Source organism: Notothenia coriiceps, unplaced genomic scaffold, assembly GCF_000735185.1.
Source record: "Notothenia coriiceps isolate Sejong01 unplaced genomic scaffold, NC01 NC01_scaffold00035352, whole genome shotgun sequence".
Classification (NCBI taxonomy): domain Eukaryota; kingdom Metazoa; phylum Chordata; class Actinopteri; order Perciformes; family Nototheniidae; genus Notothenia; species Notothenia coriiceps.
The window spans coordinates 51,137-77,136 of NW_011368053.1; the positions used below are offsets into that span (position 1 = coordinate 51,137).

Below are 26,000 nucleotides of genomic sequence, written 5' to 3' on the forward strand. Positions count from 1 at the left end.
CTTCTCCGACATAAAAAATAACTTTTTATTTTACTTCTAGTGGCATTAGCAATAGTTTTGGTTTATGTTGTCTAATTTAAACTGAACATGCACCATATTGTAATTTGTATTTTCCTGATTTTGACATATATAATACTGCATCAAAGAGGTTTACTTAAAGGGGACCTATCATGCAAAATGCACTCTTGTACGTCTTTTATTCATGAATATGTGTCCCCGGTGTGTCAGGGAACTCACCAAGTGTCAGAAAATACAACCCTCTCTCTTTTCCTCTATACTCAAATCTCAAAAAAAAAAAAAAGGGACTGTAATGGATCTGATACAGATTGATCCAGATTTGAATTATTTTCTACATCACAAAAGGGGTGCTCCGCTTAGTGGTCAATTCTCCACCTATCAGGGGAATGAGAGGTTGGGCCACGGCCGGCCATTGCTGCTCGAAAGCGCTGGAAACGCCGTAGTACATATACAAGGCCTGTAAGTGGCGCTGTAGTCTGCCACAAAAGCAGCGAAGAAGACTTCCCTTGCATGGTTGCCATGGTTGCCCTTCTGTTTATTCTTCGCTGTCGCTCTTTTTCTCCCTCCCCGAGGCAAGCGTTTGTGCCTCCTGCTTTAAAACAAATGAATAATGACTCCATACAATCATATGTATAATGTGCAGCGACGCGGTCATTATGGGGAAAAGAACACCGACAGGCTGATCAAGAGCTCGACGCGAAGCGGAGGAATCTAGATCGGCATGAAGGTGAAGGTCGCTGCACATTATCCCGCTTATTACATGGCCACATTCTCAACAAAGTAACGATATGACTCCCAATATTAATTGAAATGCTTTTATGGATTTAGAAAATGATTTTATTGATTTAAAAAATAGTTGTATGTATTGATTTAAATTGACATGAATCCGCTAAGAAAAATAGTCCGTTGTTACTGTTTGAACTAACGTAGCAACGGCAGGAACTGCTTCGATAGCGTTTTTGAGGAGCTTTTTGATTACAGATTTGAAAACATCGTTGCTTGCTTTAAAAGTAGCACAATTCATGATGTCAAACCTTGGAAACTATCTAGATATCCCTGCCCTAATGCCAAAGTAACTGGCAACTGAATATGTGTCGCCGTTTGATGTCTATGTCTGGACCGCTGCGTAAAAAGGAGGGTTTCTGCCCCATTACTTCTCTTCTTACTTCTATAAGAATAAAACACGGAGGACGGAGATCTCTTTTTCTCCCCCTCTTCTGACAGCCCAGCAGCTGATCTCAAAGCACGCTCCCCTCTCCTGCAGGGGGGCGTGGTCAGCTGCAGCTCACAGAATCAGCCTCTTGCAAAAACTGCGCTGGAAAGAGCATATAGAGCGAAATGAGGCATGGCTAAAATGCAGGATCTGTTTGGTATTTTGAAAAAAAAACTATATTTATATACTTTATATAGGTATGGCCTTACAATATATTGTTCAAATATAGCATGATAGGTCACCTTTAAATTGTAATTAATAGTATGTTTAAGATGATTTTAACCATGCTGCTTGCATTTTAAACAATAAATAATTATCAAATAAATGACCATGTTTGAGTTAAACATGATGTTGCCTCACACATAAAATAATGATCCCTGACTCTTCTAATAAGACTCATAATTAATATTAATTACTGTGGCCGAATTAAACTTTTTGGGACATTCCCTGACACGATTATGTTGTTTTCTTGTGTGTACAGTCAACTTGTAACTGACCTTTCATACACTCTGAAGGGAAAAGTAATCACTGAGCACTGAGTCATCGTCCTAAGATAATATCCTTTGACAGGTAATCCACATCATATTTTAAGAACAATCCATTTAACAATATGTGGGGCTAATCCAATATTATACAGCGTTCACTCTGTGAGGCACAGCCCCACCCTTTAGCTACATATTGATCTTATCTGTGCAATTTAGCACTGCCTCTCTCCCTGCAGATCCCAACCCTGGAGGAAAAAGCAATACAGCCTCATCATAAACACACAGACACACAACAACACGCAGATACACACAGGTTCATACGTGCACACTGTGGGTGTTAAAGGGGAAGTGCGTGTGTATGTGTGTGGGTGTGTGTGCAGGTGGGGGTGGGGGGGGGGTCACACTCGAATACATGACTAATAGACTGTCGACATAGATAAATTACTTTTTAAGTTACAGAAAATTGCTCTGTATTCCATTCACTAAACAGTGGTTTCCTCTCATCTCTTTATCGGTCTTCCGTCTTTCTTTCTCTTGTCCTCCGCTCATTCATCCTCCATTTCTCTACTCCCTAGTCATCATATCTCCATCCTCTCTCCCTCTTCATCTCTACCCCCCTGCAAGAGAGAAGGCCTTTTTCCTCTGCCAGTTCGCAGATCCTTGTACTTCTCTTTGTTTCCCCCTGCCCTGTTTCCAAAGCAACAAGTGGCAAATGTTCGAGACATGTTTTTCCCGTCCCTTTTTCAGCTGTGAAGCAGGACACTGAAAAAGATCTGTGATTGCACAATAGTTAGTGGAATAAAGCACATTAATCCACCCAGTGACAATGGATTAGAGTTTGCTCTCCCACAGCTGACAGATGGGGTTTAGAATAATCTCTGAGAGTCACTTTAAATGATTCTTGTCTCCTCAATCAGATTCACATTCACGCTAACGTTTGCGTGTCCACTGTTTGTCTTTCCCCAGCCTGGTTGTTATAGCTGCTATTTCTGGTCACCATGCACCCAGACCTGACATATCAATAAATGGGAACATAAGCAACAGTTTAAAAGCACTCGTAATTATATCTTGACACCTCTGCAACAGAGAAATATTCATATGCATGTTTATACAGTATGTGTGAAGTGTGACAAATGCAGTGGATGAAGCCTGTTTTTCACACATACCTGAGCCACTCCTACATGTTGCTACCGTTTCAAATCTCATATACACCAATGGTTTCATTTAAATAATCTTTATTTCTGTAACGAATTATATTAAAGCTGCAATGCGTATCGGACTGAGACAAAGATTTAATCCGGTAGTTTAACACAGACGAACCTGTTTGTGCAGCGCGAACCACCAAACCACTTATTTTGTAGGCTGAACGTATGTGTTAATGTGACCGGTCCCACTTTTAATTTGGATTAGTTATAAAGTCGCCACTATGTTAATCTGAAAGGAACACTTTTTAAGAAAAAGCAAATGAATAACACGTTCCAAACCTTGAAATTATGATCTTGTAAATTTAACAAACTCTGAAATGTAACATCAGATACAACAATGTCAATCATTAAAACATGTTCTCAACATTAAATTATAGATACGGGCGTGTGTGTGTTTAGCTTTGGTCCCTTTGTTGACACTGCGTCTGAAGAGTGGATTCTAAGACTAATTTCTATTTGTTGTGTTATCGTTGGTCATGTTGTATGATAATAAGTTGACGTCAAGCCAGACCAAACCAATCTTCAGGCACATGGAAATGTCTCAGTGCTCCTAAAGGCCAATCTGCTCTTGCATTATGCCTTGTGAAATCTTTGTATTTGTTCCTTCTTTAAATTTAAATTGATGTAATTTAAACCCTGACACCTAATGCAAATATGTTACTCTAACATTACAGAGGCCATAACATTACATGTTAGTGTCTTTGTTAGGAACACACTGTACGCCCAAGCTGGTCATTTACAAGTTACTAATCACACATGGAAATCCCTCTAAATATTTTATTGCAAAGTTGGCTAATACAAAAAAAAAAACATGTTGTGTTTTTTCTGTTTATGCATGAATTTTGCACTTTCAATTTAGCTTGTCCAACATGTCTCTCACCACCTCTTGAAGTTGTTTGAGAAGCTAGATCTTCACACGTACGCTGTTTACATCAGAGGCAATCACATTTGGACTTATACGAACTGAACTTCTCTATAGATGTAAATAAGACTTATAACTCACAGCAATGCTGGCAGCTTTCTAAGGCTGTACTTTGTCACAGAGGTGGTTTGAGCTAATGTCAGCTTGCCAACATGAGATGCTCAGCACGTTAAATGTTCACTCTCTTAGTTTAGTGTGTTGCTTCTCGTATGTGTACTAAACAAAAGGAAAACATCTCATTAGTAGGCAGGTATTTCATTAAAAAAACCTTACTATTGTAAAAATTCAGATTTTTTTATCGGATGATGGCGCTACAGGAAAAGTGATAATCAAAGTTAGAAGATTATAGCTTATTCTAAGAGGTCATGAATATCTGCACCATATTGTAATGCAATCTATTCTATTGTTATTTAGACATTTAACTCCAAACAATGTCAAACCAATGGTGGCGCTGAGTAAATGTTTTAAAAACGTAATCGCAATGCATGATATTTTAGTCTGGACAAAGGAAGTAGTCCTACAGAACTGACAACAGGCCGATAAAATCCAAAATTCGGTATGAACAAATAGAGTAAAAAGGTTGCGTTACAAAAAACATAAATATGGACACTATTTTTTAAATGAGCAGATTATTCACAAGGAAATCATTGTTGCAACCCCACTTGACAATATGTCCTACAAACTGAATTGTCATGCACATGTTCCTCAGCATCGTGTACAGTACGTGGTTGCAGGTTCACCTTTTTTATTTGTTTGTTTCAAACCCGGAAACATAACCCTTTTTACAGCAGTTTCTCTCCGATACAGAAATGATCAGTGAGCGCTCAGGTATCTTGTTAGAGCTTTGAAGCGAGCTAACAGCAGGTTTTGGTGTCATGATGCAGAGTATGCTGCGTGCCTTGAGGTGTATTATGCTCATGAAATACAAATAAGATTAGTGTCCTTTCTCATATGATAAAGCAATTCCATTGTTCGCATGCAGAGCAAGACTGCAGGCTGTGTTGAGTGTAAAACACAGATACAGGTGATTTAGAGAAATGTGTGTGTTTGTGTTTGAATAAGGAAGGAAGGAGAGTGGGAGTTAAGAGGGGATCTATAGGAGGAAGGCAGAGACTCAACACTTGCATCTGGCTATACTGATACACCCCCTGTGCTTCAGTGAAGGTCTGATAGGGATCAGATTTCATAACAGCCCAATAACACCCTCTAAGGGGTCTCAACCTCAGCTTTTCTATCTCTGCAAGTGCTTGCATCATCTTCACCTCAACAATCCAGCCCCTGTCAACAGCCATCCACCCGTCAACCGACTGATATTGACAATGAAACACGAGGCAGGATCAGCGGGTTGGAGTGAATATGTGCACACATGCGTGTAAGGTTGGGTGAAAGGTCCAAGAGTGGGCACTCGTTCCAACACCACCACCCGGAGAGCAGCTCGTTGTGAACCTGGTAGCTATACTCTCACACGGTGGGATAAAGACAGATTTCATGGGAGCGTGGAGAGGAATACAAAGAGGCAGCCGCACAGAAAGAAAAATGTATAATGATCCCCGTTGTCACAGCCATGACTTTTGGACAGCTCCACTCGCAGCATGCTGCAGAGGAGATGGAGAATTGTAAGCCTTGTCATGCATCATAAATGTAATACCATATGGGAATGTAGCCCTCACACGCAGAAGAGAATAGGACATTTGTGCGCCTCATAAAGGAGAATGTATTGCCTTTTACGAGGTAGCGAAGGACATATTGTGTGGCAGGCCTCATAAACATACACGTTTCTCTTATGAGTTTTTCTGGGATTTGAGGGAAGGCTGTATAGAATAAAAAAGTAGGATTAAGAACCGGATAAGCAAAGACACTATTTCCATTGAAATGGCTGTACTGCTTGAGAAGGGATGAGGATGAGGAGAAGAGGACGAAATGGAAATAGATAATAAATCGAAAATAAGATGATGTGATCTGGGATCTGAATGTGAATGGAAAGGAGGTTGAAGGTGCAGGCAAAAATAATCATGTATGGGATGTTTGTGCTGATAGATACAAGATCAGCATGCATACCATTCCACTCACCCCTGCCCCCGCAGGGCTCTTCGGTGGCAATCTCATGCCTTTTTTTTCTCTTAATATCTGCCACAGAGGTATCAAGCAAAAGGGAATTTTGTGCGTGTGCAGGAGTTTTCATCTCGCTGTCTCTGGTGGGATTGTTAAAGCAGACAGTGTCTATAGATCTTTGGAGGTCACAGCATTCAGAAACCTCCATTTGTTGGTGCCATCATCCCTTGGTGACAATAAAAGACAATTGGTGTGTGTGAATCAGCTTGTGGCAGGGATCTGGACCCCTGTGCCTCAGGGTGAAGACCCTATCATCATCCTTGCTTGCTGCGCAGGTCTGCCGAGGGAGCAGCAAAGCTTAAGACATCATGCCCAGATTTAGCAGCGTTACTCTCTGTATCTCTGGCTACTTCTCTGTCCTCTCCCTGTGACTTAGCACAATCTGCAGAGAGACTGATCAATGGATCACACCAACAAGAGGTCTTGAGGCCAATTAGGCCTGGCAAGCCGGTGTCAGGCGTGTCAATACTGAGGCTTGTCTGCCTTCAGGAACAATGGATAAGGAATACAATTGGATATATATGTGAATGTGTGCATGTGTGTGTGCTTGTGTGTTTCTGTGTGTGCTCTGCAGCTTCTGATTTAAATTAAAGATCATCAGCCCATCCAATAGAAGTTCTAGCACATCTTAAGCTCTTGACCGCTCCCCATTTTCAGTAAATGCCTCCTTCACTGTCGGGTCTGCTCCTACATACCAAACAGAGCAGAGAGGTGTGATGAAGGGTGCTGATCAAATGTCATTGTGCAGCTTCCATGCACAATACTTTAGCGCCCTCTGTTGGTGTGTTAAATTACAACACTTTCTTTTCTAAATATTGCACTTTTTTTTACTTGTTTCTGAATCACAGTTGATGCAAGTGACCCTAAGTGCAAACAATTTCAACTAGCTTCTGACAGAATTTTTTTTTGCGTTTTTCCTGAACCTAACATATTACAATATTACTTTAATTTCCCCTTGCCTCGAGCAAAAAAATCCCTCCAAGTCCGTCCAATTCTGAATACAATTTATTTCTGTCTGATACCTATCTTGGATTAATCATGAAGGTGAATTCATTAACTTAACTGCAAGGTTTATGTGGTGAAAGATCGAGATGTGGTGAGGGTTCACAGAAGGGGAGATACAATCCAATTAAATCAGTATTGGCTTCCAAAAGACTCCTGGCCAAGTAATAACTGAGAACCTCTTTCTCTCACACACAACCTCACAACCACACACTCACATACCCCCACTCTCTCTATGACAATCAAGTTAATTAAAGTAGTTGAACAATCAGGTACTCTGAGTAAAGGCAGAATTAGTCACCCTCAAGCCGAGCACTTTAAATCTTAATCAGACATACACTAATTAAACTTCATTTCATCAATATCACCTAAAAACTAGTATGTTGCTCTCTGGTGCTTATGTGTGAGGTTGTTTACGTATTGACACCAATGTGCCTTTTATGCATGTATGTTAACAACTTTAAAATATCCCATGCATGATTGTTTCCATGGTGTGTCCGTCTCTAACTGTGCACACAAAGCTCTCTGTTAGTATAAAGCAATACTTATTATATAGATATATTTTTAAATACATTTGGAGCCATCTTTTAATAGACAATTTTAAAAGAAATGTTTTTTGTTTTAATTTCAACCTTCAACAAAATAATGTTTTAAATATAACATTGGAACATTATGTATTAAATTGACATTATTTACATACACAGTTTATTCGTAGTTGGTTTTGAAGGGCCTGTCTTGTGTATACTGCGACACCAGATGGTAAAAGAAAGCTAATGCAAGAAACTAAACAAATCAAGCCAAGGGAAATCAGGCTTCGAGCTTGTTCGTCAAAGCTTGACTAACCAGTTGTGTCATAACAAATACTGCTCTGGGTATCTTAAACACTTTGCATGTCAGTTCAGACCAGGAAGAGGAATCCAGCCATTCCCAAACTGAGGGGCTTCAAACTAGGAATTCAGTTCAGGAAACATGCAGACAGGCTCCGGCATGCAATTTGTTACATTTTTGCAAGAAGTTAAAAACTTGGATAGTGAATGCCAGAAGCTATCAAGAAAATGGGGATTTGTGTACCTTGTAATGCTTTCAGGAACTACCCACTTCACTCAGATGATATGAATAGGGAGAAAATTGGGAGCAGCAGGAGTAGTATGGTGTTACGGATTGGAAAAGGAGAATGGACAAAAAGATTGTGACCTCACTTCCTGGTAAATATCAGTCCCAAAGACGTTGCCTGTGGTTACCAGTTGCCTTTTCTTTCCTTCTGTTATCAGTGTTGTAAAGTTTTACAGCACTCACCTCATGGGGGTTTAAGGTTCAACACACCTTAGCTGCATGGTCCTTTCCTCTTTCCGGATATGTTAAGAGTCCGAGTAAAGATCAGGACTGACGTTTGGAACATAAACAGGTAAGCTTGTTTCATTATTAACACATTTCTGCCACATCAGTTATTATCTAATGGGTGCTTATAACATAATTAAAGTTTTATGGTTTACAATAATATTGTATTGTTTGTTAACATTTATATCAGACGTACAATCGAAGCAAAGCCTATATTTTCTCCAAACATATCTTTAAGATTTATTTTGGTCTGTTAAGAGTCTAATAGACCAAAATACCGGTCGTGTACCGGGGGTTGGGGGCCACTGTGTACATTAGGCATGTGCAGACAAGAAACAAGGAGAGGAAATATGTTGCCAGCAGGGAAAAGGACTAGGCAATGCAAGGTAATCATTGACTGAGCCAGACTGTTGACATTTTCGCACATAAAAAAGAACAGCCTGCATTCACGGAGAGATCAAACCCATAAAACAACTCACTTTAATGCCTGTCAATCAACACTGAGAACAAAAGGAAAAAATAACATGTGGGTTGAAAATGGCTATTTCTGCCGCTTAAGCACTCTCAAGGACATTTATTCCACTTGTGGAGTTGTAGAGGTGTTAAGTACATGAACAAACAGATCTTTCTCAATCAATCCGAAGTTAAACCGAGTGTGCTTAAACAACACAAGGGTTGTCAAAATGACTGGGTTGTTGCATGGGAGCTCCTCTCACTGATGACTGAGAGCACCATCGTTTAATCAGGCATTATATACAGCGAGGAGTATGGCAAGCCGATTTAGCTTTTATTCATTTCTGGAGGATATTAAAAAATCAATTCTTACTAGTAATAATGTTTATTTTTCTGATATCAAAAATCGAATTTTAACTAGTTAGAATGTGTATTCTTGAAATCAGAAATGTGATTTTAACTAGTGAGATTTGCATCGTTTTTCTCATTCATTTCAATGGGAGTTGGAATTTTGAACTAGTTCAAATGCCAATTTCTGATATCAGTAATTCAATTGTTGACATCAGAAATACAATTTGAACTAGTTCAAAATCCTTTTTTGATATCAGGAATTCAATTGTTACTAGTTATAATTCCATTTTTGTTTATATCTAGTTACAATTGAATTCCTGATATCAAAAAAGGATTTTGAACTAGTTCAAATTGTATTTCTGATATCAACAATTGGCATTTCGACTAGTTGAAATTGAATTGTTGATATCAGAAATTGGCATTTGAACTAGTTCAAATTCCAACTCCCCTTGAAATGAATGAGGAAAAACTATACAAATCTCACTAGTTAAAATCGCATTTCTGATATCAGAAATAAACATTACAACTAGTTACAATTGAATTTCTGATATAAAGAATTTGCATTCTAACTAGTAAGAGATATGTTTTGATATCCTCCAGAAATGAATAAAAGCTTCAGCTTGCCATAGAGGAGGGACCTGTTACCAAACGGAGAACACGCCAACAGACACACAGAAACACACACACAACTCCACAGTCTGCATTGAGTTCCTTATGTTTTTCATTCTTCGCAGGTTGAGGGGGTTTATCTGAAAGCTGAATGTCCACGCACCACACAGTAATCATGTTTAATCCAACAAAAGGTGAGTTGTTTGCAGTTTATGAATGAATGAATATAAGAGTGAATGTATGAATGAGTTTGAACGCCAAAAATATCTAAACCAGGGATGAGCAGCTCATTAATGCAGGGTCCTGTTTTGCCTCATGTGTTTTTTTCATCATTTATCCAGCAGTATTTCATCTTGAAACACCTTTTGTTTTTCTTAATTGTTGTCATTAATCAATTAGCAAAGAATGCACAGCACAGAGCATGTATTTCTGGTTAGACACTCCTTCATTATGCATCAATAAGCTCACCATATAAATTCCTAAATGAACACGTGTTATGTACGACAGAGTATACCTGTAATTTCAGTTCAGTTCAACATTATTGAGCAGAAATGTTCTTAACCAAGAACGATGTCCGTAAAGATTAGTCCCTTGAGCATTTTCTCAGATTAAATCTGTGAAATATCTATTGAGCTATTGATTTTATGTTATGTTTTTGCTATTAGAAGACTGGTTAAAGATATTAACTAATGTTTTTCAGAATGTAAAATTAAATATTAAATGAGTTATCCATGTTGTGTCCCGAATTTCTTTTCAGATGATATATATGCATATGCATTGTCGAAGACCTTGACAAAAGTTTCATCACCTGCCACTGTAGGACTCTACTCTTCATGTCAGAATCGACTCAACATGATCCTCGGACAAATGGAAGGTATTTTAACACTCTCGGTGCACCAGCATGTCGTTTCTTTTGACTGCTTACATCTTTAAATGAAAACTTTAAGCACTCAGGCAGTGTCTAGACTCTATAGGAACCTCATATTAGAATAGATTCAACTTTAATGTCATTGCACAGAGTACAACAAAATGCAGTTTGCATCCAAGTGCAAAGAGTAGTGAAGTGCATTAGTTTTCAACAAATGTACATAACAGAACAAATATAAGTTTTAGGATCTTATCTCGAAAACGAATAGGTTGGCATCAAGTCTACAACTTCAACCGTTTGCATGCAAAACTGACACCACAAAGTACACTGTAATGATGACTGAAGTTTTTTAAACAACGGTATATGTTGACTGTAAAAACTGCACATGCTAATTAAATGCTATGGCAGCATAAACCTAATGTTTATTATTTTGCACTGACATAGCCCCTGCAGTGATAAAAATCACTGAGGTACTTCTTGGCATATGAATGGGCTGTGCACCACCTCAGCGCCGGCTCATAGTTAAATGATTTCTTCACAACTGACTGACTGGAAAGTAGACATTGTAATTCTGCTCCGCAGGCCTCTGGGGGATCTTTGTGTTCAGTACACATACCATTATTCTCTGAAACACTGTAGACAGCAAAACAAATCTAAAACAACAGTGCATTCAGAAAGTGTTAGCACCTCTTAACTTTTTCAAAGTGTGTGTTTCATCTTTATACTAAAAAATAATTTATCAACGATTCTACACCAGTGTTTCCCACACAAAGACTTGGGCTGGCCACCTTAGAAATGTAACAGAGCTTAAGACGTCACCTAGTATAATACTAGAAGACGCAAACACAGTCACCGTGTTAAAGTCTTTATAGACTGTGCTCTTGGAAACTTCCAATACAGTCCATTTCAATTTTCCATGCTTTTCCCATAACTGTGCTTGGACACAATATTGTCATGTTGGTTCAACTGAATTTACCACCGGAGGACTCCAATCAAAGTTTGGAAAGAACCTATGGAAACAGATGTTCAAGACAAATGAGGGGCATCTTTGCTAAATTGCAAATACCGAAAGGTTGAATACTTATTTGGGATATTTCATATTTTTGATACATTTGCAAACATTCCTAAAATCCCATTTTTACCTTGTCATTATGGGACATTAAATGTAGATAATAATGGGAAGGAAATAATTAAATCAAAACTTCATGGAACTTCAACGATAGCTGAGGATTATGGGTAGTTAGATATTTTCGCCAATCAAAACCTCTGAAAAAAGAAATGTGTCTCTCAGAATTGAAAGGGAAAAACTTATGGGAAAAACACAAAAGCATTTCACACAATTTAAACCAATTAATGTTGTGTAATTAACAAGGATAAACTGGTGNGGATTCTGGGTAGTGTAGTGTCTTCGGAAACTGTAGTGTCTAAACTCCGAAAAAACTATTTGTTTCTCTGAATCGAAGGTTAAAAACACAAAAGCATTGTACACAAATTAAACCTATCAATATTGTGTAATCAACAAGGATAAACAGATGTTTTTTAGTGGATGAGTAATGCACATATCACTGTGTAATCATTTGACAGTGAGGGGAATACTTTCGGTTTTATTGTGAAAACTTCGAGACCGGAAAAACTGTTTTCACCCCGTGAGGGTTGACGCTAACTTTACATGGAAGTTGCCGCATATACACGTTCTCCTGGCGAGACCTCAAGTAATCTTCGTAATATCTATCAAACTATAGATCCTACACATCCACTGAACGTAGATTATAAAAGTACAATATACACTTCTCGCTAGAAATCTAATAAAAAAGCATTTTAATGGCCAAACTATTCCACAATTTAGTATTTTCCAGAGAGGGTTATTTGTGAATAAACGACCCTCCGGAGCTTTTGCAATCAACGGGAGCATGTTGTTTATTACACGACCACTAGAGGTGCTACACTTTAAAACGTGACTCTGGGTCGTATTAAGCTGCTGAACAATCGACCTATATGGTCGTTTTTTGTAGGAGGACAGGCTGATTAATTCTCAAGATTTATCTTTGTGCTTTGTTTAATAAAAAATAGCCAAGCAGTTCCTGGAGGATTGTCAAGCTTCACAGAGCACGACTACATTTGGCAAGCTCTATGCCCACTGTAAAAACCACAACAACACAAATGGTAAATATAATCATTAAAACTAGATAATGTTGGCGGCCATATTGCTTATTGCCCATGAACCAGGGCCTCAACCCTTTCCATTTGATCTGATCTATCTTTAAATGAAAACAAATAAGATTCAAAACTAGTATAGTATATATAAAAATGTAAATATATTATTAAAGCCGCATGATTCTGCGCTTGCATTATTAACTATCATTTTAGATTTATAGTAGAATTCTTTTTGGGAAAATGTGGAGAATGAATATACCAAGTCAGTATAAAGTGTGTGTGCATGTTTGTGTGTGCATGTGTGTTCTGTGCTCAAACATTCTGCCCAACTTTCCCCTTTTTCTTATGCCAACTTGTAGCGTTCAGAGGACATTAAATAAGTGTATGAGTGAGTTTGTGCGTGCGTTATCGTTTTTGTGGAAAATATTTGTCTATAATCGTATTTTGTGTGTTCATCGGTTTATTTACAGTGCAATTGGGGGCACCTGTGTAACTGTGTATATGCATTTACTGCACAGTGTGTGTGTTAGTGTGTGTGCGTATGAGACAGGTATAAGGACAGACATATTCCACTCTGTACTAATGAGCTGGGCGTGCTGCTCTGTCTGATTTGTCTCTCAGGCCCTCCTGATGCAAACCACTAAAAGGTTTGAATTATATTGAAATTGTAAACAGAGCTGTGCTCTGCTGCCTGCATCTCAGGACATTATATATAAAACATACGTACTTCACATTACTCTTCACTAACTCTGAATTGTGGTTCTTGTGCTGCCTGACAAGTCTGAAACTCTGTCACCTTTAAATCTGTTAATATAAACATACTTTGAGAAGCAGAAGCTTATATATGACATAAAAATCAAGCATTGTAATAATAGGGATTTTTAGTGTATTCTTTAAGACATGCTGTTTAATATCACACAAGATAAGTGTGTTTCAAAACAGCTGCATTTTGCAAACATTCTAAAAACATCCTTGTGTCAAAACAAGCCATTGTAAATATGTTCTCTTTTCAATGTCAGATTGAATGTTTACTGTGCACAAACTGCAAATTGTATTGCCTGATTTAAAGGAGAGCATCATAAAGAAATGGCCTGCTGTGTGATGGTGGCAGTTAGAAACCATGGAAAACCTTCAAAGGCTGCCATTTCACAACATCCATTTTCATATTAAATGGAGAAAGTGCGCAGTCATTTTGAATATGCACATCATGATACCAATGTACATGGAAATGTGTTGCTGCAGCTACAAAAACAATGATAAATCTTGAGACAAATGTCCCACCATAAACATATCACAATGCAGCAGAAAGCATGCTATGACTATCCATGAAAGCAGTTTCCAAGCCATGTCTTTCTGCATGAAACAAGTACCAGCCTCCCCCCACTATCTCTGCCAGCGTAATTAGAATACGGGACCTCCTTGTGCCAAGCGCTCCACCACGTCTTCACCAATTGTAGCAATTTCTACTTTTTGTGCCCAAGGGTTTCTGAGGCCCTTTGAAAAAGGAAAGCCCCTTTTGTTACAGGAGAGGGAAGGAAAGAAAAGGAGAGAGCTAGAGATTTGACATGGAGGGAGAAATACATGTTGTGTGCAAGCCTGCATGTACGTCTCTGCTGCTGCATCTGTGCATGTCCATTTATCCATCTGAACCATTGTTTGCCTGTTTGGGTTTGAGTATGAGTGGCACAGCTGTTCAAAGAGGAGACCAACTGGTAGTGGGATTTGTGAGAGAAGCCATTTGCATACACCATCTCTGAAAATAAAATGAAGTCTTGAAAATGTACCCGCTAGTCACAATTTAGTAAAAAAAGTCAAGGAAAAATGGTGCACACACATTCTAATGGCCATCTAAAATGGCAAAAAAGTATGTAAAAACTATGATTAAAGAATGTTTTCCTAACCATGCAGTCATTAGATTTCTTGTTTTTATATTTTATGACATCAAGTCAAATTCCTAGTATGTGCGAACCTACCTGGCAATAAACCTGTTTCTGATTCTGATTCTGATCAAGATCTACTATTCGACTACTAAACTACAATTATTCAAAGATTGCAATAACTTGTGCAAGTACTATGTCAGAATATGATTGTAATTTAAGTGTTGCTACATTTTATGATGGCGACAATGCCTCAATATGAACCATGACATCAAACAAACGTCAACATCTGTAGACTCTTACACAGTATTTATGTCCATTTGTATTCTGATTACGCCTTTAGAGACTTTGTTGATGTTGCCTGAAGCAAGAGAGACATTATCATTTATCACCACTTATCCATTTGCAGTCGTAGACTTAAAAAAAAGAGAGAGAAGTATTGAATGACTGCACCAACGGGGAATGAAAATAGCATTGAGCTCAGGATCAATCTCAAGGAGGCTTAACTCTTCCGCATTCTGATGCCCCGATAAAGCGAGAGAGGAGCGTGTGGGAGGAAAGAGAGAGAGAGAGAGAGAGAGAGTGTTCAAGCCTTTCTGCCTGGATCTGGGGTTGGTACACAAAATCCGTTTGAAGATGAATGCAATTCGATATACCAGCTCAGGCAGTGTAGTTAATTAAGGTAGGAGAGTTAAGGTGAATACTGACATCAGCAGTATTGTACTTGATTGTGCCTAATGTTGAATAAATGTAACAGTAACAGATTTCTATTAACTACAATAGAAGCCTTTTTGTTCCTAAGTTGAACCAGTTTTTCGATAGCTCGATGCTTATCCTCCTGTGTGGTGTGCCGGTGTGAGTGTGTGTTTATGTGTGTGTGTGTTGGAATCATCCTAAAGGCCAATCTACCGTGGATATGGTGTTATATCATCACTGTTCATGTATACTGTAAAGCAGGGAGGGGTGAAAGAAAAAGGAAGCTGGAAAGCACTCTGTAATGATCTCAAGAGTTGTTCTCTCTTTCCATTTCCTCTCTCTCACCCACTAAGTTGGTGTGAGTCTTCTTTCTCTCCCCCTCTTTTTTCTTCTCTCTCTCTCCCTCTCTCTCAAGGTTGATGCTTCAGATATTAGTGAGCTGTATCAGACAGTTAAACTGCCCGTTATCGATTCTCTAAGCTTCGCTCTTTCCAAGCAGCCGTTATGATTTTAATGGCCTGTAATGGAGCCGGCTTCTGTTTGATGTCCAATTGCTTGGCGAGGCCGCCCTTGTTCTTGATATTGTTTCCTAGGATCCTCCCTAATGCCGCCCTCAGAGAAACCTGTTTCTCACACACATTTTTGGGTCGATTGATACCCAGCCCTGTGTATCTAAAATGTCCCTATACTTGGACAAATCGTAGGATTTTAATGTGAGCCGGGTAGAGGCAGTAGTTAGGGGGTTTCTAAAAGCTCAGTGGCAACATAACGCCAGGAAGTAGAAAAGGCGATTCAGACATTATTGAACAGAGACATCCATCGCAATATACTGCTCACAAAAAAAAATAGTTTCATGTCTCATGTCTATCCAGTAGTTCCCCTGGGGGCTTCTTATAAATGGACAAATACATAAAACAACAACAATCGCTATATAATCAACCTTCTTTAATGTAAAATAACTGTCAATTTGCTTTTAGCTTGAGTAAGAGGATGAATTTTGACTTCCGAATGAACTTCTACATGTGTTGAGTGCCACTTATCATAGTTAAATCATTTTAGATGTAGATTAATAACATGTTCCAAACATCATAGGATTTTCTTGTTAAAAGCTATATTTTCATCTAGAAAATATAAGCAGCTAGCTCTTCAAAGTGCTATGGACTCTATGACCTAAATAAGGAATATCAAAGCCTGAAAACCCCAAAAGAGAGAAGGGATAAAAGGGATCTGGGAAGGAACCAGGATTTTGGAGACACAAAATAATATATCTTACAGTCTTCACAACATGGGTGTGTATGATGAAGTCCCTAAGCGAAACATCAATAACACGCTGGTGCTATTAATGTGTTTAGTTTGTTTATTGTTGCTGGTGGTCCTGTACCATCATTAGTGCAGTACGTATTCCAATTCACCCTCCTTCACGCATACCACTTGGGGAATGATAGAAGTGAAATGCAATGGTTAAATTTTCCTGACTTTATTTTTTTTTTCTTTCCATTTTTTTTTTTTTTTCCATGTCCCTTTAGGGGCTCCGTATCAAAGAGATGTGTCAGCGTTAAAAAAGAAAGAATAGGGAATGTTTTCAATTTGTTGTTCCTACTTCCTTGTGAAGAACAGAAACAGAAAGATGCTCTGTCAAAGCTGGAGCCTATGAACCAGCATGTTTATTCAATATGTGACACCAACAATTGCAGCTGTTAATGGCTTGCATTCAACAAATGTCGCTAATTACTGTGTTTCCTGTCAAACGGCACCCAATTGACAATGCGAATAGGTACGATAGTGTGTGAGCTCAGCTTTACAGTACTGAATTTTAAAAGTTACATTCATGACAGAAAAAGTCTGATAATGCACAGCATAGCATATAATTAACATTTTCTTGTCTCTTTCTGCCTCTTTTTTGCCTTCAGCAATAAAAGAGAGATCTGTGATAGACTCAATGAGAAAGCATTGGCATTAAGTCCTTCCTATTTTTATATTATTTACATTTGTCTTTGAATAAGCTCTACTTTAAAATGTCAACATTGGCCTTGTTTTACTTTGTCAGCAGTCTGGGGATGCAATTTACAACCCACTTTAGTCCTAAATGGAATTTAGGAATATACACTACATCAATAGATAACATCACAGAATCAAGTCTCTGTCCATTAAAAAGCATCAGTGAGATCTTCAGTGGAACAACATTAATCCACAGCTGGTCTGGTTGAAATCAGTCAGGACACCACTTCCTGTTTCCCCTGGGTGTCGCCATAGAAGCATTTCAGACAGTATGAAAATCCGGCCTAATTGCCTCTCTTAAGTATTCTGTATTTCTCTCTACAGTATGGTCATAAATAACACTAACAGAGAGAAAGAGAGGAGGGGGTCTGAAATTAATCCATTGGACTGCACCTCGTGGAGATAGCTGCTCATAGAACCTCATATGAGTATTATGGTTGGAGTCACTTAACCTTTAGAGGACAGTTTGTATAACCTTTATTTTCCTATAGAGCACACACTGACACTCGGCACAAACAGGTGGGTCTTACCTTTACTCATAATGCTGATAATGATGATCTATTGTGATGCTCACACCGTCCTTGCCCTTGCACTCTCAGATTTGAGCTTAAACTTTGGAATTCATGAAATATTGATATGGTACACAGGAGGATTTGACGTAAGCGAGGCAGAATACTGCAGTGCTAGGCATCACATGTTTTATTGAAGCATCCGGTGTAGCACTCAGGGAGAGTGAGAGAAAGAAAATGGGAAAAAGAAGACCTTAAAGAGTTAGAGGAGGCTTCGAAAAAGAAGAACGCTGAATTTCAAGGAGGCAGAGATGCAACTTTGCTGTCCGTTAAATTCCCTGGCTTAATAAAGCAAAGGCGATCGATACTGCAAGTGACGAAGAAAAATGGGCTTCATATACAGGTAGATATTAGCTCTATGTCTAGGTCTTGACCATGACACCTTGAGAAGGCACATCCATATTTTACACTCTCTATATATTGACTATTATCCAGTGTCCCTTAAAGATAAATGAATCAGAAGTTTGATGCTAAAGTTTTGGACGCTTTGCAATAAGGCATAGAACACCTAGAATAGTTCTAATCTAAATGACGACATAAAAACACAATTACACACTATTTTACATTTTCAAAAAATCAGATTGACTCATAATAACATAAATATGTGCCACTCTTAAGTACTTCTTTAACAGTTGGGAGATGTTTCTGACATGACCTGCCTTCTACAAAACATGTTAATCTATACAAATAATCTATTTTGTACATTACAAGAGGCAAAATTATTTTTCATTACACACTCAACGTGGCTGAAAATGAACAGTGCCACCACTGATGGGCCTAATTGGTGAGTGAGAAGGGGCCAGCTACGAGCGGGAGGGTGAGCTGGGGCTATTTCCTGGCACTCAATGAGGCATTTACAGAAAATACACACTACTGCTGAGGAGAGGAAAAGGACCTCATGAGTCAAGAAGAAAAGAGTAAAGTGTGTGCAGCGTGATGACTGGGTACAGTTACCTGTGCCAGCTAGAATGTACAAAGCTCGCCAAACGCTTTCTGGAATTATATAATATCATGGTGAGGAAAACACAAGATTAATCACAGACCAAGGTGGCTGCCAAGAGGATGGCTTCAACATTCATTGTCTTGAAATATAACTACAGCAATCAGTGGCATTTGTGGCTGATGGCAGCTCACAAGCACAGCTGCGTCTTGCCCCATTTCTTTGAATTTCATTTGATGTCATTACAGTCTATGTCGTCTATGTCAGTCTGTCTATTCCTCCGTTCCCTCAATCCATTCCACGCCATCTGTCCGTTGGACCGAGTAGCATTTTAAACCACCATTTTAATTTGCTTGGGCAGTCATTTTATGTACAGCACAGCTTTACAAAATGAGGCACAGATGAGCGGCTCAGGACAGGATGTCGACAAAGGAGACACTATAACAGCAGCATCCATTCCAGTGTTTCCCACATAATTTGATTCTATTTGTGGGGGCACCGCACCGCACCCCCCCCCCGGCAAGAAAAGCCAAAGGCCCCTTTACCTATTCGGGTGGTCCATGCATCCACCCCCCCCTCAAATAAGATAATACATGCAAGTTCATGGCTACTGTAGACAACGATTTTGTTGCTCTGTGTTGCGTTGTTAATGAATGAAACACACCGGAGTTGACGATCTTTGGGGTTTATTCTCCCAAAAATATCATTTACAATTTACAATTCAGGCATTTAGCATAGCAGACGCCTTATTCCAAAGCGACTTACAATGACCAATTACAGGGACATTCTCCCTGGAGTAACCGAGGGCTAAGTGCCTTACTCAAGGGCACACTAGTAGTGGTGTTCCAGGCAGGATTTGAACTCGCAACCTTCCGATCATCAGCCCACCTCACTATCCATTAGACCACCAAAAAAAAAGAATAAGAAAAAGTAAAAATGATTAATAATAAAAAAAAAATCTTTTTTTTAGATCCATTTGTGGCGGACGATATTTAATAGTGGCGACCCGCCACAAATAAATCAATGTATGGGAAACACTGCGTAGGTGCAGTGAACACAAGTACTGTATGTGCTGCATGCCTTGTGCTTGTCTATGTCTCCAAACCTGAGTAGTCTCTGATGTAAAACTTTGAGAAAGGGAGATTCTCATTAGGCTGCTAAAACCTATAGAGACTCTTATGGCACTACTTCCTTTCTATACTATTTTATTGTATTTACTTGCACTATTTTATCTGTTTTATTGTGTTGCACTGTTGGAGGAGCCTGGGACCTAACATTTTCATCTACATAACTACACTGTAGCTATGTACGAATGACAATAAAAGCCTTGCATCTTGAATCTTGAGCGACAGGGTTAGCCTAGCTAGCAAGCTAATCTGCAATCATATTAACCACCAATTGACCACTTGTATTCCAGTCTTATCTCTTGCAGCACAGTGGCTGTGGATGTGATGACCTTGATGGATTGTTTTATGAGGTTTCATTTCCTACATTGGACACATTTCAGCAGGAAGTGTATTTTTTGTCTCTCACCATGTTGGCCCTCGGCTGCGCCCTGTTCATTATCTGATATTTCTCCAGCCTGACAGTTGGTGGAAGTCTCACAGAGCCACACATAGAGGAACTTGATGGACCATTAACTATGGCTGATAAAATAACAAATCTTGGAAATATCTTTGCCTGCTACAAGTCTTAGGTTTGTTTCTCTCGTCATGACTCATGAATGTTGCCTTGTTTTAATCACAATTTGTAGTCTATACTGTAGAGGTGAAAGTATATCATTTATTACTAATCAAAATGTACTGTACTGCATTCTGCCTAATGTATGATTACGTATGCTGTTAGCTGCAGACTGTTGGCGCTGAAATACACTCAGGCAATATGTTTCCTCTGGGTCACATGACTGTATCAATCACATGGTTACATGTCTGCCCTATCTTTAAATTAAAACTGCTGATCAAATATGTAAATCAAAATAACCTCCTTCACTTTTCCCTACGTCTTTTACGTTACATTTTGTATATGTGATCTCTGGCATACTCCTTTTAACTGTATCTTAACATCACTGACTTACAATGAATTATTTAAACTGTCTGTGTCTCAGTCTGCCATATTGGAGAGTCTGAGGAGCCGCAATGCACTTTGGGAGCATCTAACCACGCTCACAACTCATACTATACTATAGAAATGGTAGTAACCATCCGGGCATTTCTTGGTACACAAATGCTACATACTCTGCAGTTGAAGCGCACTACACAATGAAATTGATACACAATTGCATTGCCTAAATTAAAAGGCACAAACTATTGCTCTATATATGTATCTTATCTTTTTTTTGTCTGCCTCTTTTGCTCCTTCCTCAATCGTCTCAATGAGCATTACTACTAGTTTGTGAATTGTTTGATCATATCCTAATCCTTATACAGTAAGGGAGGTTTAGGGATACATTGCTTTTAAAGCCATAGTTCTAACATCTGGTAATAAAATAAGTATCATTGGCTCTTGTAATACCAGTGTTGCTTTTTAAGTTTGATATTTCCATTCAAATGTTTGCATAGAGCACGATGCAGTGTATGCAATTGATTTTATTTTTGTTCAGCTTTTCAAAGCAGACTTCATTAGACATCAGGAATGATTGAAAGCTATTTTTATGGGTGTACGAATAACCCTTTTCCAGGGCTGGTTGTTCTGTCAGCTTTCTCTACTGTCGATGGTATCAGTCAGCTCCCTGTTTTGATGTGGAAATGATGATCTTATTAAGCCTGGCCCATAAAGACTTCATGAAAAATTCTCTTTTTCCCTCCACACAACATCACATTTGGCTAACCGGGTGCCAGGGCTGGGTAATGAATATGCAGAATGACAGTTTTAGTACAGTTTAAAAAAACAACAATCCTGCTGATGAATATTAATTGTGTGGGGTTCATGATTCAAAACTTTCCAATCATCTCTACTTCCCTTTCTCTCTTTCGCTTTGATTGTTGTCTTAGTCAATCTCTTTATTCCCTCGTTCAGAAAAATACTAAATCCCACCAAAACTGTCCTTCAGAGAGATGTCCGTCTCTTCTGAATACACATGCCCATACACACATGGTATACCAACGGACACACATGTTCAGTGGGAGCTCATGAAAGTCAATTGGCTCAGGCCAGCAGTCTGGCTGGCAGGTGCAAGGACCAGCTTGGTAAGAACATGATAGCTAAACACACAGGTGCTACCTTTCTGCCAATGTACGCTCCAATGGACAACTAATAGCTATCTGGTGAGTTGTTTACATCCACTGACGTGTCTTTCTCCAGATTTCCAGTGAACATTATGGCTGCTTGGTGAGTCATTGGGATGTAGCTCTGGTCTGCATGGACATCTTGCATCTCATAAAACTGCTACCAAGAGTCTGATATACCGCCACATCAGATTCACAACACACACATATTTGCACTCACTTGTTTGTAGACAAATAGTAAAGGCAGATAATTATGTCTTGTGTTTTGTAAAACTGTATGTATTGTCAGAAACACTGCACAGGTACACTGTAAAATGTTTGGCTGTAAAATTACAGTAAATTACTGGCTACTAGTTGCATGGATTTCACAGCAATTTACTGTAAATATTTCACAGTAATTGACTGTAAATATTTCACAGTAATTTACTGTATATATTTTACAGTAAATTAGAATAAAAGTACAACTAAATACTGTGACTTTACAGTTGCCATGCCCATGGAATTACTGTGATACAGCAGTACAGAGCTGTGGTATTATGGTACCTTGCTGTACATAAATTACAGTAATGACCTGTATTTTTACACTTTTACTGTAGAAGTAATATAACACATTAGCCAGTAATTTACTGTAAATATAAAAATGTAAATAATACAATATTATATTGTAAATCTGACTAGTTAACTGGGATTTCACATAACTACACAATTCAATCAGCTCAATCAACAAAGAAAAACAAAGAAAATGCCCATTTTAACTTTGTATAACTCCATTGAAGTGCAAAGTACATTTCACAGTGTCTTGGACATGTTACGGCCCCAATCTCTACTCCGCGGTAGTGGTGAGACCCACAACATGAAAAGAATACACACAATAACCGGTACTTGGTAACAAGCATTTATTGATAATCAGCCGTTTGCTCACACAAGCGAAACGGGAAACAAAAAGAGGTCTGGAGGACTGGCCAAAAGGAACAAACAGAAGGAGGGAACCGAGCCAGCCACACCACGGACCGTAGGACCAGAGCTTCCCCCTAACCAGAAATCAAATATAAACCCTATGCGGAAACAAAATAAGCCGCGAAAACCGGACCTACCAGGTCCCTGCAAAAATATGCCTACAGCTCAAAAATGGCAAAGAGGTATCTAAGGACAGTGTCTCCGCGTCAAGGATAGGCCGAACATCCTTCTCCTCCAGCTCTCTCTTATATATACACGGGACTGAGGTGGAAATTTGTGGAACACCTGGGCCAGAGGCCCCGCGAGCCAGGGGCAGACCAGGTGCCACCTGGGCAGAGTGGCGGAGCCAGGGAGAGAAGAAAAGAAAACAAGGAGAGGGAGCACTAACACCATGTCTTACACAGACATCCACTCAAAGCCAAAAAAAAATCTGAAAGAATGTGCCTGACAAGGGCGTTTAAATGCCTGCCTCTTTTTGGCTTTCGAGCCCGTCTCAGGATTAATGCCCATGGAAGCACCTGAAAACACTAAGCCAAGACAACAATTTTCAATTTTTACATCATTATAATGTTGATCGTTTATTTTAAGGCACATGCAGTGGTGCCCCTTTTCAATTTAAGTATAACCTGCAACCAAAGCAAAGAAATTCATATTTAAAGCCAAGCAGAGCGATAAAAAGCAAGAAAATCCCTTAATTTTATTGTGTTATCACAGAGGATTGTCTGAATACAGTATTTTACTGTGAAATAATACAGTAACATGTTGTGAAATCCCTGGTAATCATTTATCCTGCCCTACAGTTCACAGTAATTTAACTGCTGCCCTGCATTTGATTTCACTGTGAAATTCTAAATTACAGTGTTATATTGTGAACATTACAGGTTAAAGACTGCTAAAGTGGTAAAACAGTAATTTATTGTAAAATATTACAGCTAAAATATTGGTGAAATCATGGTAAATTTTACAGTGTTAGTTTAGATGACAATATCAGTGGCAGACATGGACTCAGATTACAAACAAAGTAGAAAATGCTCTCAGATTTTCTGCCATNCTTTAAACCATTCTGGTTGGTTGGGAACCCTCATCCCGTGTGATGTATCCGGTTTGAGACCCCTCTGATTGGCCACTGTAAATGCCACTCCTCATCTCTCTCAACAGCGCTCTTATTATTGTTGTAAGACTCCCGCAGGAATGGCGGACAGAGCGAAGTGATCCTAGGTCTGGGTGCACTTTAAAAACATGTATTGGCGATAGTGCAAGGTGCAATCTATGTACTCAATTAGTTGCTTGTAATGGGGGTGACACAAGCAACTTAATGAAGCATTTGCAACCGAGACACTCATTGAATCTAAAACGGTGCAGCTACTGCTAGTGCTAATAGTGCTAGCGGGCTTCAGCCGCGCCGTGTGTAAATGTGACCTGAGCGAAGGCTCGCAGGCAGGTTAGCTGCTGCGCACGGGTAATATGTTTTTGTTTACCTGGGTGCAGTCTTGCAGGCACATCGCCTTGTCTTTTTTTAGTTTATTAACACCAAATTATTGAAAAGTATCGATAAGAGTATCGAAAAATACCGATACCGATAAGCAGTACCGGTACCGGTATCGATAAAATCCTAACGATACCCATCCTTAATTCCGATAGAACTATTTTAGAACCAATGTATTTCCATTTGTAGTATGTTTCGTGTCTGCACCAAATAATAACAAATTAGAAGGAAAAACATATTTAAAGAATACAGATTTCATTATTCTGAGGCTCTGAGCCCAATTTATTTTCCTCGCGGACTGCAAAAGAAAGTCAGACATTATACAATTTAAATAAAAACAATAATCGTGGGTAAGAAAATGTTTTTATGAACCACAAGACCCGACCGGACAAAAAGACGTGGTGCAGGCACGAAACATACTACCAATAGAAATACATTGCTTTTAAAATCGTTCTGTGTGACACGAAAAAAATGGGAAAATCGTGTTGGTAAACACGAATCAATAGATTACATTTATTTCGTGACTATTACATGAAATGCCGTGAGACTGGGTTAGCCCATATGCTGCACATTGTTGTTTCTTACACAACCACCAGAGGTGCTAAACTTTAAAACGTGACTATAGGTCGTAATAAGCTGTTGAACAATCGACCTATTTGGTCGTATGAGTTGGACTTGTTGATACAAATATAACGCTTTGAAAGGATTTAAAACAGACTAATAAATATGGTTTTCAATGGCTCTACATTGGAATTACAGATTGAAAAGCACAATCTTCTGCATACCATTAGTTTTCCTGCTGACTGATTATTTTGGCTTCAGGTCTAGCACCATGGCCAGAGTTGGTGCAAGCTAAATAAGTCTAAGTACCAAAGTTATGGCTATAATATTCCACATAACTTCTATTTATATCCTGTTTGAGTCCAAGCCATTACCCAGCATGGTGTTTTACCTACATCTCAGTGTTTCACTCTGCTTTGAATTATAGGTTTATCCATATATATATATATATATATATATGTACCCAAAAAGCATAAACAATGTATCTTATATAATAATATTATCTATGTTTTGTGACTCTTCAGTGTACATGAAGCAGGAAGCGTCGAGGATTGAGCAGGAATACAAAGGAAGGTTCCGGCCTCGCTCAGCTAGACCATCAATCGGCGGTTTTCTAGCTCTCATTGGAAGAATGCTCTTCTACAGACCCATTTGGACAGAGGACAATCAGCAGCACCATAACGTCAGATTCATTTATGTACATTTTAGTGCGTGGCATTTTGCAGGCAGTGACCTGCTGTGGGCCGGGCTAGCCATACGGCTGTTTCAGGCCATGCAGATGAGCTTTGGGAAATTACAGATTGTACTCTATCGTGTGGCTCAACATGATGAAGAAATGGAAGTCCAGAATAAGGTTTGGGAATTTATTTTCACTTCTCTAGGTTATTACACAAAGAGGGTACTACCGCTAGTTGTACTAGCGGTTCTTAATGCTAACCTTCTCGGTTTAGGATTTTAACTAA

At 39.0% G+C, this 26,000-nt stretch overlaps 1 protein-coding gene across 1 annotated transcript; it reads left to right on the plus strand.

Annotated features, from left to right (window-relative positions):
- Positions 1-8,062: 8,062 nt before the first annotated feature.
- On the plus strand, positions 8,063-26,000 carry LOC104962748 (NTPase KAP family P-loop domain-containing protein 1-like). Its single transcript, XM_010791242.1, has 5 exons — positions 8,063-8,362; positions 9,834-9,902; positions 10,466-10,582; positions 25,563-25,891; positions 25,989-26,000. The coding sequence occupies exons 2-5, from the start codon at positions 9,860-9,862 to the stop codon at positions 25,998-26,000; spliced, it is 501 nt and encodes a 166-aa protein (XP_010789544.1). The 5' UTR covers positions 8,063-8,362; positions 9,834-9,859.